The 21,157-nt window shown below is 38.2% G+C and overlaps 1 protein-coding gene across 1 annotated transcript in view; it reads left to right on the top strand.

Annotated features, from left to right (window-relative positions):
• The window catches only part of GLIS3 (GLIS family zinc finger 3), a 167,476-nt gene extending 147,031 nt beyond the window's left edge, over positions 1 to 20,445 (top strand). The window contains exons 7-10 of the mRNA XM_032206148.1: positions 1,273 to 1,435; positions 10,889 to 11,070; positions 18,956 to 19,138; positions 20,302 to 20,445. Coding sequence (XP_032062039.1) covers positions 1,273 to 1,435; positions 10,889 to 11,070; positions 18,956 to 19,138; positions 20,302 to 20,438 — 665 coding nt within the window. The 3' untranslated portion in view covers positions 20,439 to 20,445. The remainder of the gene's footprint in view (positions 1 to 1,272; positions 1,436 to 10,888; positions 11,071 to 18,955; positions 19,139 to 20,301) is intronic.
• The last annotated feature ends 712 nt before the right edge of the window (positions 20,446 to 21,157 follow it).

The raw sequence follows: 21,157 nt of genomic DNA, 5'->3' as shown, positions 1-21,157 counted from the left end.
CTCGAGTACTGTGTTCAGTTTTGAGCTCCTCGCTACAAGAAGGACATCGAGGTGCTTGAGCGGGTGCAGAGAAGGGCGACGAAGCTGGTGAGGGGCCTGGAGAACAAGTCCTACGAGGAGCGGCTGAGGGAGCTGGGCTTGTTCAGCCTGGAGAAAAGGAGGCTCAGGGGCGACCTTATTGCTCTCTACAGATACCTTAAAGGAGGCTGTAGAGAGGTGGGGGTTGGTCTGTTCTCCCATGTGCCTGGTGACAGGATGAGGGGGAATGGGCTTAAGTTGCGCCAGGGGAGTTTTAGGTTGGATGTTAGGAAGAACTTCTTTACCGAAAGGGTTGTTAGACATTGGAACAGGCTGCCCAGGGAAGTGGTGGAGTCACCATCCCTGGAAGTCTTTAAAAGACGTTTAGATGTAGAGCTTAGCGATATGGTTTAGTGGGGACTGTTAGTGTTAGGTCAGAGGTTGGACTCGATGATCTTGAGGTCTCTTCCAACCTAGAGATTCTGTGATTCTGTGATATGACAAGCAGTGACAGCTCATTTTCATGTTGTAGACAGCCTACAGGCTGTAACAGGGCTCATAAAATATTCAGGAATATTTATTTGGCTACTACTCAATGTGAACATAAACTACCTGAGACAGATTTAATTGAAAATAATTTTGTATCTGGACCTTCAGAAGGATTTGATAATCAGGGTCTTACTGCCTAAATTTAGGAACTTCTGAAAATTAGATTACAGGGTTTGTGAACATCTCATTAGGGCACAGGGGGGAGTGCTGTAGTGCTTAATCATTTAGAAGCTTTCCTTATTTGGAAATGCATCCAAAAACCTCCACAGAAACCTATGAAACTGTTAATACTAGGTTAGCATTTTTGCATATATTACTGGGCAATCTGGGAGAAATAATATTTTGGTTTGGGTTGAGGTCTTTGAGAAATGTCAAGTTTGCAGTTGGGAACACATAGAAGTATTTCACTACTTACAACACTATGCTTTGTATATACCTTATACATGTATATACTTTATATATATATACCCTTATATATATACTTATATACTTTTCTTTCTATATACCTTAGTATATATTTGATATCTTTTATACAGGATGAATCTATTGAAGAATTGCAGCTGATTCAGGCAAAATTCCCAAGACAAGGTGCACAATTTTGTCCTGCCTGGTTTTATGAGAGCATCATTTGGGAGCAACAAAGATTATTTAGTTATTTTTTCTGCCTCTGCCTGATGAAGGTTTTATCTCTCCTTTTGGTTTCAGTGTCTGTGTTTCCCAGCACGCAAACAACTCGAAAAGGAACAGTGGCAGGGGCTGTGTCTTTGTCTCAGCCCAGCAGCCACCCATCCCCAGCACGTAACGTACAAAGTAGTCCTCTCCATCCTTCTTCCCAGTTACCTCTTCTCTCATCAGCGGACTCTGAAAGGTAAGACCACCCCCTGCTTGTTTCACACTGAGCCTGAGTTGGGACTGCCTTCAGATCTGTCAGGACTGGTGGAAATGGACTTGGTGTTCAGAAAGTTGTTGATAACAGCCACTGGGGAACAGTTGCTCTAGGTTTGGGTTTACATGGGAAAGGAGAGTTGAAAGGGACTCCACTATACCAGCCTGATGCTGGTGTGGTGGGCTTTCCATACAACTCCATTTCACGGACTTCCTTCAAACTTCCTTCCGCCTTGATCTCCACCCATGCCCTGGTCAAGGAAGGTCATACTGGCTGGGACACTAAACTTCAAAAGCGCTTGGTAACACCTTACAGAATGGGAACCCCAAGATTCGTGTTTCTGTTTACTTGTGGTAGAAGAGTCGTAAATTAATCTCTTTTCTTTCAATATTCTCTTAATACTGACTATTTCTGCAGGAACTTGACATTTTTTACTATTATGTAAGAACAAACTTGAATGAATTGATTTTATTTTTAATTCATTGGTTTGAGAGCTTAATTTCTAATCAGGATTTATTTTATGCTGGCTAGGTACAAACCCGTGACTTTGGTTGATTTGATGACTTTAGATATTTCAGTGATGTGAAAGCAAATTGCTTGAAAGTAATTTAATTTTAATCTTTAAACACATCTTGAACTATTTTCATAAGCCTTTCAAATTATTTAAGTAGTTTATGGTGTTATAGATCTCCACTTAGTTCACTGAAACAGAAGTCTACCAGATTGCAAGACTGAAGAAGCATAGGTAAAGATGCTTCCAGTAGAAAAGCCATCAAGGACAGCTATCACACTTCAATGTGAACAAAATAATGACTTCTTACCATATGTATAAGGATACTTAAAAACATTATTTGTTTAATCACCCTGTTTTTCATTGTTCTAAATTATAGATTGCAGTATGTTATTAATATATTTTATAGTGTTTAATCTTCTACCGTGATGGAAATCCCAGTAATCTGGAGAGCACACAATTATAATCCTGAGAAAAACATTCACTAGATTTTAATTACTGATATACAAACATATTTCTTTGAGGAAAGCAGTTGTAACTCCATTTTGTATAAGGAAGATGCAAGAGGTCAATGGTTCAGGGAATTGGTAAGAGGTGAAAGTACTTCTCACTTTCAGATGACATAAGTGAATTCAGCCAGTTTTGGGTGAATCTTTCACCCACTCATTGGAAGTTGTTGACACACCTGTCAGAGATTGCCATTCCACAGTGACCTAGTGGTTCAGGCCTTCATCCTCACTTCTGGCCACACATTCTTAAACCTTTACCCTGGCTTTGGCTTTGTGTACAAACTCTGGGGCTGCATGTACTCCCTTGCCCTGCTTTTATTTACCAGTGTTGTTTTCTGTAGTTTCTGTCAAGTGCGTGACTGGTCTGACGTCCTTATCTAATAGCTACCAGAGCACGAGATGACAGACAGGAACAGATCAACAGTTATTACTATTTCATGGTAGAAAATAGTAATCTTCTCATTAGACCATTTCTGAAGCATTTACACAGGGGAAAACATATCAGGCATATTTACAGAATGACTTAATTCATTAAGTTCTTGAATGGGTTAGAGACGTCTCTACAGAATAGCAATATTAAAAATTATCATGATAAGGTCCTTTCTCATATGTTAGCTGTGTACACTCTCTTCTAAAGGGGTTAAGTGCTATTTCCCATCTGTGGAGTTACTCTGGATTAAAAAAAATTATGCCAGTATCTTCACTTGGGCAGTGGGACATATGGCAATTTAAATTCAGAAAAAGAAAAAAAATAAAGTATATTACAGCGGTTTTGGTTTGATTACAGAACATATAGTAAAAATTAAGACAAATGTTGTTTAAAATAAAAATTAATACAGAGTCTGCATTTTGAATCTAATACAGTTCACTTGCGTAAGGGTCCTGCAAGTAGTCTGTCACACCACTTTCTGGATCTGATAGTAGCTGTGAAAATGTGAGTGGAACAAAAGAACATTTTGGTATGCAAAGTGCCTGAAATAGTGTCTTTGAAACATGTAAATTCCCCTGCTTATCCCCATAGAATCATAGAATGGTTTGACTTGGGTGAGATGGACCTTTAAAGGTCCTTCAAATCATTGAGATGACTGCAGGTTTTAGGGGCAAAGAGGGGATTTGTCCCCCTCATGGTGTACAGTTCCTGACATGCTACAGGTTCATTCCTGGGTTCATTCCAGAGTTAGGATGGACTGACTGGCACTTGTCCCTGCAATGGCTTACATCTGCTGGAACAAACAACGTCCAAGCTTGCCTAGCAGCTTTGCTGACCCTGGGACCATTCATATGCCCTTTCCATTACAGTCAGCAGACTCAGGCTTGTGATTGACAGCAGCAAAAAGAAATAATTACTTTTTCTACCTCTCAGTGGCCATGGGATACAGAAATAATTGCAAGGCTTCTTTTCCATCTTTCTCCACTAAGGTAATGGGAGGGTGAATGTGGACCAAACTGAGCTTTCTAACGTGAGAAACTGAACTAAACATGAGGCACACATCCCTCTGGTTTCATTCTGTGTACAAAGCTCTATGTACTAAATGCAAGTCAAATAGAGAGTTGCAACTTCATTCACTGAAGGAGCAAAACTCCATAATAAAAATGCAGGCTTTCATTTTGTTTCTTCCAGTTCTTAGGTTCTGATCTTCATTGCTCCCCTAGTTTGAATACTGCAACTGTTCAATGAAGGTAGCAAGTAGTTATGATACTCAAAATCATATGTATGAAAAGAGATATATACTTTGGTTCCTTTTTGATGATTTCTGTAATAGAAGAAGACATGGGCACTGAGGGAAGCTGAAAAAATGTTCAACTTAAAAAACAGAAAACTAATTCTGTTTTTATGTGGAATAGCTAATGTGCCTCAAAACTGATGATGACAAATGCTTGAAATTATTTCTAATAATTTTGAATAGTAACTTCCTTGGTTGAAAAAAAAAAAACAAAAACACCAAAAGGAAAAAAAAAACAAAAACAAAAACACAAACACACAAGCAAACAAACAAAAAAAAAGAAAACCAGTCAACCACCAACAACAAAAGAGCATGCACATTTTGCTTTTTAAGACTCACTTTTGTGCAAAGAGTAGCCCATTAACTTACATGAAGCCATGTCTAGCCTTTTTCTTTGGACATGGCATTCTAGATGTATTTCACCATGCTATGAAGTAGGGCTACTGGTATGTCCCTGAAGCCTGACACATCCTGATTTCACACAAATGTCTGGAGACTACATAAAGCTGGAAAAAGGACCTGAACTGTTCAGTTTATCATTACTGCAATACTATAAGTTCTGTGACAGTGCTTCTTTTTGCTTATTTGACTGTGTGGTTATATTCCTTTTGTCTTTGCTATAAATAGTAAGTAGCTCCAAGCCAGACTTTCAGAAGCAAAAGCCTTTGAATGGTTCTAAACAAGGAGTTGGGACATCTGATCTTCACATGTTACAAAGCCCTTTGTATGGGGTTGCTTGAAGAAAGCCTTTAGTTAGAGACCTTAACAGGGTGGTTTTGAAATCAGTAAAGTAATTTTTTTCTGGCATGAGGCACTTGGGAGGATTGGCTGCTGAGACATTAGCACTTTTTTTCTTAGTGAGCAAATGACACCTTCAAATGACAGACATTAAAGTGTGGAGGTGGCAACAGGTCTGATGCCAAGCCAGAGCTGACCTAGCAAAGCATGGAATTTTTCTCCATCTTCTGTCCACAACTTCTCTTTTCCAAAGGCACTGTTTTCCTCTTTTTTTTTTTTTTTTAAATCTATATACATATGAAAAAAAAAAACCAACGTTTTCTTATTCAGTACAACCACAGCAAATGGCGAGATTTTAAAGGTTTTTCTCTGTACCCAGAAAACCTGTATTTTGATGTGCCCTCTCACAGGTTCCTTGCAAAAATTCCACTCTTCTTTCTTCATCTCACTAAATAACTTGTGGTGCTGGTCAGAGGGGCTGTTCTTTCTTCATCTCACTTCTTTCTTTGGGCTGGATGGATGGGTTATACCTTATAGAACAGTTCTTCTGTTCCTAAAGCATGAGGACTTAGCATGAAAAAAAGCATGAAAAGGATTGTTAGACACTTATGAATGACTGATAAGAAGGATATAGAACTAAATTCACTAGTATGTGCAGTTAACTTCCCTTGGACACCATTAGGATAGAAACTTGCTGTGGAATTATTCCCCTGAAGGATTTTAGGTAGAGCTTTATGAGTGCAAATTTAGAGGCTGAATACAGATGCAGTTGCCTTCATTTCAGTATAGTTTTTAACAAATGTTTTATGTCCCTAGCAAAGAAAATATTCTCTTCACTTGCTTTCATTACTATAATACAATCTGCTGTTATTATTTTGTTTCTAATCACCTGCAGGACTTATTTGAAACTACAGAATAACTGAAATTAACCGTTTTCCCAGCAAACTATTAGGTAGGAAAAGTGAAATACAGGATTTGAAGTCCTAACAATCTTTTGCCCAATTCAGAAAAATTCACTTTTCTTCTACAACTCTGAAACATCAAAAGCAGAAATGTGCAAAACCTCTAGGGATATTAAACTGAGAGCTGTTGTCCTGCAGCCCAGTGGGTTGTTTTGTATTTGGGTACATAACATGCTCTTTCTGTTAAAAGGAAAAATTGATTGTGTGAGATATTTTTTCTGTAACCTAGCTTATTTACCAAGAGACAGTAAAAAGCTTTAAGTCCTTTTTCCTTGAACAGTCAAACAGGTCAAAGAATGGACAGGGTTATTTCTCTTTGACTACAGAAAAGGCTCAGAGTAAATTTACCTTTAGACTTTTTTTTAAAAACAAGTTTACAGCTGTCCTTAACTATGTCCATTCTTGCTTTTAAGTCTGCCTCACTCAATCATTCCCCAGTTCTGGCCCTCTTGTCATCAGTATGCTGGCTCCAATCTTGGACAAAATTTCCTGTTCTCCTTCATCCACGGCAGGAGAGATAGCTATTTAGCTACACAGAGCTCTGTGAAGTGGATGAGATGACAAGTTTTAGAGACAGCAAGCAGTGAAGGTAGGAGAAGCCCACCAAGAGGTTCATTTATAAGCAGTATGTCCAATATTGCTTGACCAATCATGTACTTCCATGAGCTTCCTGAGGCTGGGAGCGTGAAATCAAATGAACGACTGATAGCCTAACCAAAAAAAAAAAAAAAAAAAAGCAGCCAAGATAATCCTGAGGGGATGACTCTTCAAATTTCCATGGAAAAGCAGAATACCATCAAACAGCCTTAGGGCAGGCATAGTTTTGAAAGGCTATTCTTTTCTTGCTTTCCTTGCTTCTAACCATCTAGAACAGTGACAACTTGAGATCACATGATACCTACCTCTACTGTCTTGGCTTGCAATGAGAGTTCTGTCTTGTGGGAAGTTAAATAAAAAAGGGCTTCTCTCCACCCAGCTCTCTGTGTTTACTCCACCAACAAAAATTATCCCTTCAGCACTTTGATGACCATCCAATTCAGCAAAGCCAGTTCTTTAGTCAAGGAGTCTCAGTGCATTTGATGTTCTGGGTGAAGAACACCTTTTACATATGCTTGCTAAGACATAAAAGGTTGTTTCCCCACCACATCAAACACTTCACAGGTGGCCACATACTACAAGGCACTCAGCTAAGATAAACTACCATTATTACTAGCATTCCTCTTTCCTTTCCTTTCCTTTCCTTTCCTTTCCTTTCCTTTCCTTTCCTTTCCTTTCCTTTCCTTTCCTTTCCTTTCCTTTCCTTTCCTTTCCTTTCCTTTCCTTTCCTTTCCTTTCCTTTCCTTTCCTTTCCTTTCCTTTCCTTTCCTTTCCTTTCCTTTCCTTTCCTTTCCTTTCCTTTCCTTTCCTTTCCTTTCCTTTCCTTTCCTTTCCTTTCCTTTCCTTTCCTTTCCTTTCCACAGGCTGTTCAGGTTGTGTACATAATTTACATTTAGCCCAGCCCCAATCAACAAGTGCTAGAGTAGTCTTTTTCCTGTGTAGTCTTATCCAGTACTGCTTATTAACAAAACACACACATATATATATATGCCATTTAAAATGATCTCATCAAAACTGGTAAAATTTGGTAACATTGTTATCTATCTTGTTTCCTATCTAGTCTAGTCATTGTCTATCTGGACACATTTTCCTAGCTAGTGTTGGAAAGGGAGAGGCTATCTGAAGCTCCAACAACATTCTTCCTCTAATTCTGCGTTCAGCAGGCATAGGGAAGGGCACCCTTCTGCAAATCTGGCTGGTTCCTGATTGAATGGGCTCCAGTGCCTGGCAACAATTCTTGATGGTAATTTCCTAGCAGTTACAAGCTGGTCATGATTGTTCCAGAAACAAAATTAAATTTGCAGTTCCCCCAGTAACATACTGTGGTTTGTTTGGGGACAAATCTGGACTGAGAGAAGTCCAAGCTTCTCTTTTGTTGGGCAGAAGGGAAATATAACTAGATAACTATAGTCACCCATATGAGTAAGCCAGGAATTCATGAAGTGATTCATAAATCATTATAAAGACCACCGAAGTCTACTAAAAGGGAGTCCTGTCTGGCTATACAAAGTAGTGCATTATCATTGGGAGGATTTTTCAGATGTTAAATCAAATGTGAAATCTTTAATACTGTGCTTTTCGTATTGAGTTTCAAAAAGGATTTTTTTGCCTGTTGCTGTAGGCTACTTAAAAGAGAAAATTAGTTTTAAGAGGTAATTTTCACAAATGAACTTTGAAAGCACAGAGAATGATATCCAATGATTTTTAAAATAATAGTAGTAATGAAAAATTACTGTGCATTGTTCTTGGTCTCTGGCAGCAAATAGCAGTCTTTCTATGTGAGTGCTATACAAAAAGCTAACTCCAGTCCTTTCTCAAAGAGACCAGGCAGTTGTGGCACTTTTTAAAAACTCTCTGATGTTTTCATCAAAAGACAGCTACTGTTTTTTTCTTTCTCTCAAAATTATTTTCTAGTATTATTGTGAAACACATTCATGCTTTATTTTCTTCCTCCCTAATATGTCTTTAAGTATACACTGTGGCAGTTGCCTGGAACAAAAAAAAATATTTGATGCATTAAAGACCGAACAACTCAGTACTGACATCTTTCCTCCAACTACATAGCATGTCAGAAGTAATTTATGTGGTTTTGAAGCTAATATCAAATCATCATAAAGACCATTTAAATCTGTGTCTAATATGCCTAAAAATGTGACTCTCAAAGAAAATTGAACAGTCAGTAAATCAAACAAAGTTTATTTTGACATTTAGTATACTACAAATGTAAATTATGCATCTACCAGAAATATAATAAATAGATAACAAATAAGGTCAAAGTCATACAGATGATGTGTGGCAGAAACTGATTCTGAGCTGTAGCATAAAATATCTCAGGTGTCTTGGATTTTTACGTGTTACGTGATAGATGACCATGTCCAGAGGTGTTCTGTAGTGCTCCTTCTGGACTTACATCTTCTGTTGTACTCAGGGAGAGCTTACAACTTCCTTATTCTTGTGCAGGAAAAACAATCTTTATACTAGGTAAAGGAAAATGCCATCTAGTGTAGTGAGATCTAGTCTCAGAAGGACAGGGACCAGATTGATGGTTTAGGATCCTGTCAGACTGCAAGCATCAGTCTCTCCTAGCAGCAGCCAGTGAGCACACCCATCACGGAGAAGGGAAAGTGGGTACTTTTGCTTAGCATAGCATGCAGCGTGCTTTTGGGAGAAAAGAGAGTGGGTGTTCTGCAACAGGAATATGATATCATTATTCATTCACCCTCCTGCAGAAATATCCTCTATCTTTCTATTGGCCTTACCAACTTTCATGTCATGAATAAGAAAGTGGCATTGAGACATTCCTGAGCTTAAGCTGAGCTTTCATTTACTGACCAGATCTAGCTGGTCTGGTAGATAGTTTGGTCACATGGAGCAGGGTCCCCAGTTCTCCCTCTGCTTTCCCTCTGCAAAAATGACTGTAGCAAGTATTTGTAATGTACTTCTAGATATACATTTTAAAGGAAATATAATTAAAATACATACACAAGACTATAAAATCCTCTCACTTAGTAGTGTGTCTCATTGTAGTGACAGTAGTGACAGAGCTGTATAAAACATGCCAATGAAATGATGAACTTCTGTGGCACCTGCACCGCCAGTCTCAGTCTGAACCTTTTTTTCTTCTGCCTGGCTTATCAGTTTACACTTCAGTGCAGATCAACATTTTGACGTGGTCAGGCTCTGCTCAACTGGAAGCAATTTAACACGTGCCTTCATATACATTATATTGCCTTCAGGTTATTTTTTTTTCCCAATTGTTCTATGTAACATACATAGAACAAAGATTTCTGGAACTTGAAACCTGAATCTACTGTATAACTTACAGTGTCCATTGACCAGAACTGATCACTCTCTGACAGTGAGGAAGGGCAACTATTTATTAACATATACAGCTGATAAAAAGTCTTACTATTAGCAGCTAAAAATGCCTCAGAAATAAATTGCCTATGAGGGGATACCTTCTACAGTTATGAATTAAAACCTACCCACAGAATTTTAAAAGATCTTTCCAATGTAAAGCTGAAATTCAGTGTTTTAATTTCAGAGTCATCAAAGTTTATGATATGTCACCATCTAAAGCTGGGCAGAAAAGGACCTGAGGGTTCTGGTGGACACCAAGTTGAACATGAACTAGTAATGTGTCCCTGCCATACAAAAGAGAAATGGTACTCTGAGCTTCATTAGGCAAAATGTTGCTTTGAGGGAGGTGATGATTTCCCACTGCTCAGCACTGGTGAGGCCACACATGGAGTTCTGCATATAGCTATGGGCTCCTCAGTACAAGGGGGATATGGGCATATTGGAGAGAGTCCAACAAAGGGCTGTAAAGATGGTGAAGGGAATGAAGCATCTCTCCTGTGAAGCCAGGTTGAGAGAGCTGGGACTGTTAAGCCTGGAGAAGAAGAAGCCCTGGGAAAAACCATATCAATGTCTTTAAATACCTGAAGGGAGGGTGCAATGAGGATGGAACCAGGCTCATTTTCAGTGGTGCCCAGTGCTAGGATAAGAAGCAATGGGCACAAACTGAAATACAGGAGGTTCTGCCTGAACATCAGAAAGCACTTCACTGTACAGGCGACTGAGCACTGTCACAGGTTGGCCAGAGAGGTTGTGGAGTTCCGCTCCTTGAAGGTATTCAAAAGGCATCCGGATATGGCCATGAGCAGCCTGGTCTAGGTATCCCTGTTTGAGCAGAGGGATCGCATCAGCTGACATCCAGAGGTCCCTTCCAACCTCAGCCATACTGTGTATTTGGGCTATCCACTGTTCTTTTAGAAGATTTTATCTATGCAAACTCCTAAGCATTGTATTGATCTAAGTAAAGTAGAAATTATCTTCAGTTCTTATCTTAAAATCTCAGTATTCTATAGTTTGCTCTGTTTCTGAACTCCTAGGTTTGTTGCTCTGACTCCTCCTCCTCAACACATCAGTCCCCAAAGAATTTCAGTTCCTCCTTCCATGACGCAGAGACAAACTCCACAGACTCCCTGTTTTCAGCAGCCTGGGGGATTACATCTAAAGACATACCAATCAGCATCAAATCCTTCCTTTCAACCAAATAGTCTCCACATCCAAGGTAAGAAGGAAGACGCTTCATCAGTGATGTTAGTCGTCTGTCATTGCTGCTTGGCTTCAAATTAAGCATTTCAAGGACATTGGTATTTTCAAGGCCCCTTTCCTCCTGAAAGAAGTAGCCTTCTAGGACACTGTGTTCAGGTTTTCTTGAAATTCTTAACCTCACTAATATTTATGCATCTTACTATGGAGTTATGAGTTTCTCTTCAGACTGATTTTCAGTTGAAATTGAACTGCAAATAATTCCATGATGCTTCCAATTTTAATTTACTAATGTTATGCTTCTAATCACACTATATACATGAAGAGTTACCATGTTTTCAAGAAGTGGAATATTTTTATCCCTTGCAATTGTGGTGGGATGGAAACCTCTTCTTTCATTAGCATACATGTCTCTCAGAATTGTATTCACACTTGCATTATGTAAACAGTCTCTACAAATCTTCCCTCTCCTTCTTTGTTCAATCAACTGTAAAGTCAGGAAGAAAATTAACAGCAGATGAACATAATATTGCGTTGTTTTTCAGGGTTTTTTTGTTTGTTTGTTTTGTTTTGTTTTGTTTTTTAGCTAGTATGAAGCCTGAGTTGTAATTACTTTAACATTTTGGGAATGTATTGACAGAATACAGTTGCCTCTCAACTGTTTAAATATATGTATGTAATATATTTATGCATACACATATATGTGTATGCATATATGTGTACGTGTATATATATATAATGCGTGTATATATATATAATAAATATACATACACAAGCTACATAGCACAGTGCACTTTTACAGGCCTTGGGATTCTGCCTCTTGATCAGACTTCCTGAGAATGATTATAGTAGATGTCATAGGAAATGTATCTTGAGAAACTAAGGCTTCTTTCACTTATTTTTATTTACTTTTCCAGATGCAAGCAGTCTCACTAGGGGTAGTGATTAGGCAAGACCATGAGGCATTTCCCAGAGTTTTTGAGTGAGAGGAGAAAGGAAGGTGTCAGTCCTGCTTTGTTCTTATTGTATTAGTCCATACATGATCAATACGAGAACCAGGCACCTTTCTTCTGGGAACTGGTAACCCTATACAGCACAACTTAGTATAAGAAGACCATAAGATTTTTGAATAGATGTAAAGGGTTATTATTGGCTTTGTCTATTCTCTGATTTTCATTGATAATCAAGGGACATTAGAACACAGAACAAAGTTTCTTAATGTGTTATTCCTCATCATTTTTCATTGTTCATTGTCAAAAGTATGACATGAGCCAGCAGTGTGTACTTGGAGCCCAGAAGGCCAACTGCATCCTGGGCTGTATTAACAGAGGAATTGCCAGCAGGTCGAGGGAGGGGACTGTACCCCTCTGCTCTGCCCTTATGAGGCCCCAGATGGTGTGCTGTGTCCAGGTCTGGGGCCCCCAGCACAAGAATGATTTGGATCTGTTAGAGTGGGTCCAGAGAGGGCCATGACATGGGTCGCTAAAACCATTTTAAGAATTCCCAGGATAGATCTCCATATGGGGGGATCTCACATGTATATTGAAGCCCTACTCCACATCCAAACTGAAGTGAGAGCTTTATTCTGTCTCCCAAATGGGTCCAAAAATGGATTAAGTTCAAGGGTTTGGACATTAAACCCTTACCTTACTTGATCATATATTAGTATTACCATGCTTGCCTCCCTGTCACAGGAAAAGCTATGCTGAAAATACACTTTGCTGACAGGAATTATATATGCAGAGATAGCAGCTGAAAGTTGCAATTGTACAGATCTCTGCAATTAAAATTGGTAGGAAGACAATGTGAGCTGAACTCTCCTTTTTTTATTTCTTTTTTTTTTTTTCATAGGTATAATACATGGCAAAGCAACATCCACAATTGGGTATTAAACATTCTTTCAAAAACTAAGTAACTTATTGTCACTTTAAGATGACAATATTTTTTCAGAATATTCTCCCTCCAACTTAAGTGCAGCTGTCGCACTTATATGGGCTATTCTAAAATCTTTGTTTGTCATTTGTGGCTGATCTGCTTACCTAAACTCTCCCTCTAAAGAACAAATATTTGGGAATTCATGGTCAGGTTTTCTCAGCAATAACAAAATTATTTCTGCCTTCCTTGTTCACATCATTATAATGTAAAAGAACAACATGGAGCTATTTCACCAGCCTGGACTATTTGTTATATAAGCCGTTGGAAGCTCTATTATTTTCTGTCTCCTACAGTCCATATCCTGCCTCTTCATGATTTAAAGTTCCGTAGCTATAGCCACTTCAGCTCTGTCCACTACCAGAAAATTGTGACATTATTCTGTTTCATTATGTAGTCTTAAACTTGTCAACTCCATTTAAATTGGCTGTACTAAGGAAGAAAAATTTCATTGCCAGGAAAGCTTTTTGAGGAAAACAAGTTCTAAAAATCTCCCTTACAGAAAATCTGAGCATTTACAAATTCCTGGAGATCACAGAGCACTATCTTTTAGAAAGAAATGTAGGATATGGAAGATTGACTAGACTCTTATATCTAATAGCTACTTGAATTGTGATACTGCTTTTTATGGGAAAAAATATTGCCTGAAGCTGAGATTTCATGATTTGTTTTGAGTGATTTTCAGCATCAGACACCTGATAATATCTGAGGGGTCTTTTTCACGCCTTAGATAGTGTTATATAATGCAGTAAATACAGTCTCTCCCTCCTCTTGTGAAAATCATTATTTCCATTGAAGCATGGGATGTTTTGAATTGATGTTAAAAAACTGGCTGCATGGCAGACATGAAGCTCTTCCTTTTTCCTTTCCTTTCCTTTCCTTTCCTTTCCTTTCCTTTCCTTTCCTTTCCTTTCCTTTCCTTTCCTTTCCTTTCCTTTCCTTTCCTTTCCTTTCCTTTCCTTTCCTTTCCTTTCCTTTCCTTTCCTTTCCTTTCCTTTCCTTTCCTTTCCTTTCCTTTCCTTTCCTTTCCTTTCCTTTCCTTTCCTTTCCTTTCACTGCAGTATTGTTTAATGCATAACCATAGACAGTAAATCTGAAACTATCCTGAACTGGAGCCTGGTGCGATGACTTACCAGCTTGACTAGGATGCCATTGTACTACTTCTAGACAGAATACATGTAAAATACAGTCCTGGTCCTGGAAATTTTCAAAAGTTGGCCCAGGACCTGTATTGTGCTGGTGAGTCTTGCAGTTAGGAACTAACTACAGGTAGTACACAGGCAGTTGCAAAAATAAAATATTTTTCTGAGACAGGTCAGAAAAGGTGAGTGAGATAGGAAAAATCGCTATAGAAACTCCTCCTTCACGGTGAGCAATCTTCTGAATATAGTGTAGAGTGACATAAAAATCCTCTGGACATGAACATAGCTGATGAATAATGCTTCTAATTCTGCCTAAACATTTCTGCACTAAAAATCTGACTGTTCTTTAAAGTCATGCCTGTAACTCATGCCATATGTGTTTGTGAGTTAAGATGATGACCAGTATTGGCTGAGTAATGAAAGAAGGAAAAAAGTAATGTAAAATAATCAGTGCAATAAAAGCAGCAATTTCTTTTAAAAACAGTTGTTAGCTGATACGAGTTAACTATACTAGTGTAGCTATACAGGCAGCTATACTAGTAAGAGTTATTTTTTGGTTAGCAAGAGTCAAAATCAATTAAAAAATATATATATATTTCTAGCTTTCCATGTTTGCAAGTCCATCTGGAAGTACAATGTCCAACTGATATCTTTTTGCTCTATGCTAGCTTTCCTTTTTCTTTTGCTCTTCACACTCAAATGCTACTAAATGATGTTTCTGTAATTAACCCAATGGGCACTGTGGAAATATGCTGCAAAGAAACACCATAGAACACCTGTAGTTCAGGTCAAAGATAGATAGAAATTTTACATACCAGAGCAGTAGAGAGCACTCACACATAATGTGTATATCACAGTAAGAATTATAATGATTTTCTTGAGAAAATATTCTCTGGGAAAGCTTTGTGATGCCACGCAGAGAGCTGACAGAGAAGGAAATAAATGTCTGTCAGAAAATTCCTACCTTGTGGAAATGATAACTGTGGCAGTCACGGCTAGTGACATATCAGTAATGAAATCTTTGTCCCTGTCAGGTCAATGGGATCAAGAGTCTATCACAAACTTATGTGGACCAGAATTTCAACTGTGAATTTAAAATGAGCTGTGTACTTGTGGTTTTCAGATACTCAGAATCTCTCAGGTCAAGGCTCTGTATATGATAAAGAACAAGAGCTTCTTGCATTTAGAAGAGATTCTTGCAACACACAGCAATTTTTTTATATGTATGAATATTTCACTTCCCTCAGGAAATAATGTTATCATACCAGAAAAATACCTGTGTCTTGATTTCATTGATCTTGGCTATAGTGTATTGATTCAAAGAAACATGATTGATGTAACCTTGTGTGTGTGTTGTGCATGAGTATGTTTAAAAGTTTGGTAACAGAGCAACGGATACAATCCAGAGATGCAGTCCTGAGAAGATAAGTTCAATTTCTGGAAGTTCGTTAGCCAATGTGTTTGCCTTTTCATTTTTTTTCCCATTGATTAAAAAAAAAAAAAAAAAAAAAAAAAAGGTAGAAAACTGTTCCTCTGTTCCTACCATTAATTCCCTAACACATAATCTCAACAGAGGTGCCAGGAGGTATGCTCAGGGTTTAGGGCCTGAATTTTATGTGGCTTCATGTTATCCTACCCTTAGCAGTACTGTTGATTAGTTTGGGCATAGCACCATGTGAACAAACTAGAGAGTTCATAATACCAAGTTAGGAGATTTTGCTGTATCTTGTTTGGGCTCCAGTTCCAAGAGCTCTGCTTTGACCTGATTTCACTGTAATATGGACAGAGACATATTCACAGACATGGACAGAGACATTTAGTATAGTACCCAATAACAGATTGAAAGAGAATTATGCCCCCTCTTCTTATCCATCCTGTTTATGGCTGTGCATTTGATAAGATGGGTATCTATGACACTGAATTACAAAAATACCATGTATCTAGGAAAGTGGTATTAATCTTCTGTGTTCCTTTTCCATCTTAAAAACGTATTTGGGGGTTTATCAGTTAATTTAAGTTCTTTGTGCACTTCCCTGATTCTTGCTGGAATGTAGTGGCTAACATACCAATGCGTCAAAGCTTCTAAGACTTTGCTAGACAATATTCTTTTGCTCAAGTAGGGAATGAGCAAACACAGAGGATGTGACTCACAATATCTCAACCCCAAGGTAAGTAATCTTTCTGCCAGGCTTCGGATAGCAATAGTCAAAGTTACTGCCAGATTTTTCTGCATTGGGAACAAGACGCTGTGAGAAAAGCAGAAATAGAGAATGAGTACAGAGCAGTATGAAAGAACATTTCAGCATGTGTATTGAGGGGTCTTGCCAGCTGGCTCAGACCACTGTAGACTGAAATGATTGTTTCTGGTAACTTATCTGACTCAACAATAAACTTTCAGAGGGTGTCCTATTGCTGGTTGAGAGAAAAATTTAAAAGCATTTTGAAAGGGGGCAAAAGCTGTCAATAGCTATGTAACTTCTAAGTTAAGTTTTAGATGGCTATTGTTTTTTCTTTCATTTTATTTTATTTTACTCATTTTTTTTTTACTGAATGCCAGGATTGAACATTTAAGAATTGATGGGTTGTAAATTCCTAACATGCTTTCCAGTCTGAGTCAGTTTTGTTCCAGTTAAACTTTAAAAGAAAAAAAAAATCAAAACTGTCATCTTACATCCAGGGCTGTCAAGTACCCACAGCCTCTGCAAAAGATAATGGAAGCCATGAGTGTTCAGCCTCTAGAGCAAGCAGAGCCTACAAGTTTGTGCCTGATGTGTATGTCTGCAGCCTGCTATGGATGAGGAACCATACTTCTTTTTATTTTTTTATTTCTTCTTTATCTTCTTTTGGTCCTTTGTATGAGGGCAAAAAACTCTTTCTTCATGCAGGTTTTCAGACACAAGACTGACAATTATTTGTATGTTACTCCATGAAACATCTCTATCTAAAGTCTTATTATGTATGTGTAAATTAAGCATGTATCTCACATTGTGCACACGAAAGTGGCTTTCAAGACTACTATTTAAAATTCAAGGACTATATTTCACATATCTTTGTTACTTAGACCTCTCTATTAATTCTATTCTGAGTTTCAGTGCATAGGTTCAGGTTGCCTTTTCCTGTCCAAAATCCTGGCCTATCTTGATGCCTTTAAATACTGAGGTTTTTGCTTCAGTTAAGGCACGTGCCAATATGTGTATGTTTCCTTGAAGGAGACCACAGAAATATAATCTCAAAGGAAAAATAACTAATAAAATTCCTAAACCATTCATCCTTCTTCCCATTTTGGCAGAAAATTGGTTATATCACATAAAGTGATACAGCATGTTTTCCACTCTATTCTTTTCCTTTCTCCATCCCTATTATTCATGAAATTCCTTATCTTTACATAAACACTTACTGCAGCTTTAGCAAACAGTCCCATGGGGATGCTTCTATAGGGAAGTTAGTAGAAACACACCTAGCTCCTGGACACAATACAGCGGAAATTTGCCACGTGCTTTGTGATCATTGCATGTTTCTAAGCATAGCATACCTTTGCAAAGGAATTTGAGGACTGGAGGTTTGTTTGGGTTGGGGTTTCTGACAGTCAAGGCCCACAGCTTCTATGTGACATCTTGGAGGTAGTACACTGTCTTTTGCCCTGCATTTCTATGCATAGAAAGAGAAAAGCAAGAACAGCTAGCTGCAGAAAATGCAGAGGAGCTTGATTCACAGTGACTCAGGTTTTCCTAAAGTAAAAATAATTTTAAAATATTTTAATACTGAAATTATAATGGTTTCATTACTAGCATATGAGACATCTGAGAACTGTAATGAACATATTACAGAAAACAGAAATAAATACATAGTCTCTTAATCTGTAAATGCCAGCCTTCATAATCTCAGCAAAAACTGCAAAACTTTCATCCGGTAGCATATTTTAAGGGGGAGAAATGACATTGCTTCCGTGAGAGAAAACTACAGGTCAGGATAGTGCTGGATATCTGCCTATGCCTCTTCCATTGAGTACATATCCCTGTTTCACCAAGAAGCTTTTTGGTTATATAAATAAATATATTTTGATCTGAATTTCTATACAAATTTGATCAGTTTTATATGCCTCTCTCAAATATATCTCTTAAAGAACAATGACAAAAAATAAATAAAAATAAATAAATAAATGGAAAGTAACACAAAAACCCTGGTGGGGATCTTTTATGTCAAGTGACGTAGCTGAGCTCAATTCTCCTTCCCATAGACTCATTCCTACTGAACTGCAGGAGAGACTCTAATCCTGTGCATACAAACATGAGACCCCATGGATCATTAGCTAGCAGCCCTTCTGAGTCTCTGAGGCACCCCCACTATCAACCAGCCCTCAGTGGCAAACCTCAAAATTTTATTTATTCTTCCATTTTCTCAGCAGGGGTGAATGTGCTGCTTTTATTCACACCCTACTTATGCAATCCTATTATTTTGAATTAACCCATTTCTTAGATTCTTTAGACCCTAGACCAGCGTGAAGTCTAGAGATTACCAGTTTAACCAGCAGGACCGCAAAGTTAAAGGGAGAAATCTGAAAAATCTCATCTTCTATTCAGTCAGTGCCTCTCAGAAATCATGTTAGGGTCAGGAAGTCCATGAAGCAGAATGCATTGGGAATTTGTAGCAACTGAAGAAAGTCCTGGGGAGCTTCATTAGAAAGCTGCTTTATGGGCAGAAAATAATTGAAGTCCTGGTGCTACTGTAGTCAGAATTTTTCCATTCATTTCTCATGGTCAATATTCCATGCACTGTCTCTTGTATCTATGTCCAGCTGTTTTATTGACCACTTTCTTCTCCATGTTCTAGGTTTTTATGGTCAGCTTCAGACTTTCTGCCCTCCCCATTATCCTGATACTCAGAAGAACGTACAACACAATGTTTCTTGCAGTGTGGTTCCTCCCTTTGAAGACTGCTTATTACCTACATCAGTGGGCCAGGCAGGGCTTGGTGTTTTTCATCGAACTTTTTCAGCTCACTCTGGTATTACAGGTAAATGTCAGCTAGGGACTTTCTAGACAGTGGTGTACAGTTTGTGGACTTTGATAGATCTGCTTCAGCTATGAATATGACTGGGACCTGTTATGACAGGGTTTACTCTTCACAAAGAGGAGGGGAGCATTCGGACACAGTCACCATGGATCACTGTAATATCTAGCCCATGCGCAAACTCTGCGCTGTTGAGGGTTTCTCAATGGTCTAACCTCTGGTGGTCAGAGAGTCACAAGATCACATATTCATTTCTAAATACATGTACAGTTCCTCGAGCCCTGCATGATCTTTGCTCAGCCACTCCACTCAGATAGAACTGTAGCAGGGACCTAAGATGACTTAAACCATCAATTTTCTTATATCCGTGTTTGACTTTTCTGTTTTGAAATTCATTTAGTCACATTTCCATGACACAAAGTGTCTGGCTACACACTTTTCTGTTCACACTTCGCTTCCTCTCTTCCTAACTGAAAGGGTATTGCATGCTGCTCTGGAAAGGAGAAAGTTACCTCTGTGTAGAGAATCAGCCAAAGGCAATGAACCTATACTTAGGACTTAATTGCATATTATGCCCAAGTTTTTCTTGTCCTTCTATACAGCATGATTTTCAATTAACATTTATTGCTCTTTGAAATCTCCTTTACATCTTTACCCTTCAGTAAATAGCCAGAGCAGCCATGTCACTTCAAAGTCTCATGTTATAGAAAGATGTAGTCCCGAAGACAAAAAATTTTCAGCAGTTATTTTTGTGCTTACATCTATTACTTATTGAAAAGAGGAATTTCTGTCCTAGTGGCTGCTTTATGGCAAATGAGTTCTACAATACTTTTTTGTCTTATATATTGGGTATGATGAAATTGGGTATTGGGTATGATGAAATTCTGTAACCAAGCATGAAGTTAAATTTAAAAGTTATAACAATTGTAGTATCCATTAAGTGTGCAAGTATTAGTTGTGATTAAGTCTGCTGTAATTCAGACTTGATTCTGACAGTTCCTCCCTTGGCAAACAGTAAGTTACGTATTAATTTCAGACATACATAGGCTTGCTTGTTTTGTTAGTCTGTTTGGTCTGAAGCTGTTTCCAATTCTCTGCATAACTATTAAGGTATTCTCCATGGCATACTTATCCTGGCTAATTAATTATTTTTGTACTTTTCCCAGTTTATGACTTTCCAGCAGGGCCCACAGGCATCTTTGGTGATTCAGCCCGCAGCATGCCAGAGGATAGCAGTTTCCTACAAATAAATGCAGTGGATCGTTGTCCCAGCCAACTTTCTTCTGTCTACACGGAAAGCTAAAACCATCTAACTCTGACAAGAACTTGGTTCCATTTCATCTTGCCCTTCTGATATTTCTCTACAAATTTTTTCTCTCTGTAAAACTACCATGTATGTATGGGGATATGGGTTAATATACATACAAAAAACAAACAAACAAACAAACAAAAAAAATTACCAAGCATTCATCAAGTAACCAAGCAGTCAGCTGAGAAGGAGATCATTGGGAGAAAGAAAGTTTTGCCAAAACCTTAGCAATCGTTTCTTTTCTTTTCATCTGTGGCACAGCAACTCTACTTTGTTGTTCTTGTTGTTGTTGTTGTTGTTTATTCTTTTTAATTTCTCAAAGGGAATTTGAAGACTGAATAAGAAAACTGGTTGTTGGCTATATTCCTTTCAACCTGAACAGTAGAATCATTGAAGAATGCAACTTCAGAAAATTCCTTAAAAAGGAAGTAAAACCAGAGTATACTACAAACATTTCAAAGATACACAGCTTTTTGCACAGCCTGTTTGTATTTGGTGCTTCTGAAGTTAAACACATACCAGCAAAATAAAAGGGAGAGAAATTACACACACATCCTGGCACTACCCATTGGAGGCATTGGCATGTCTTCTCTATGGGTCCAAAGATCCTTGGAACTGGATTTTCTTACAGGCTTTTGTTTAGGTGTGTTTTCCATTCCTCTGTATTTAAGCCATATGATATGGCAGTTACTTTTTTCCAACATTCCTTCTGA

Source organism: Aythya fuligula, chromosome Z (genome assembly GCF_009819795.1).
Source record: "Aythya fuligula isolate bAytFul2 chromosome Z, bAytFul2.pri, whole genome shotgun sequence".
Taxonomy (NCBI): Eukaryota; Metazoa; Chordata; class Aves; order Anseriformes; family Anatidae; genus Aythya; species Aythya fuligula.
This window is presented reverse-complemented; position numbering and strand designations above follow the sequence as displayed.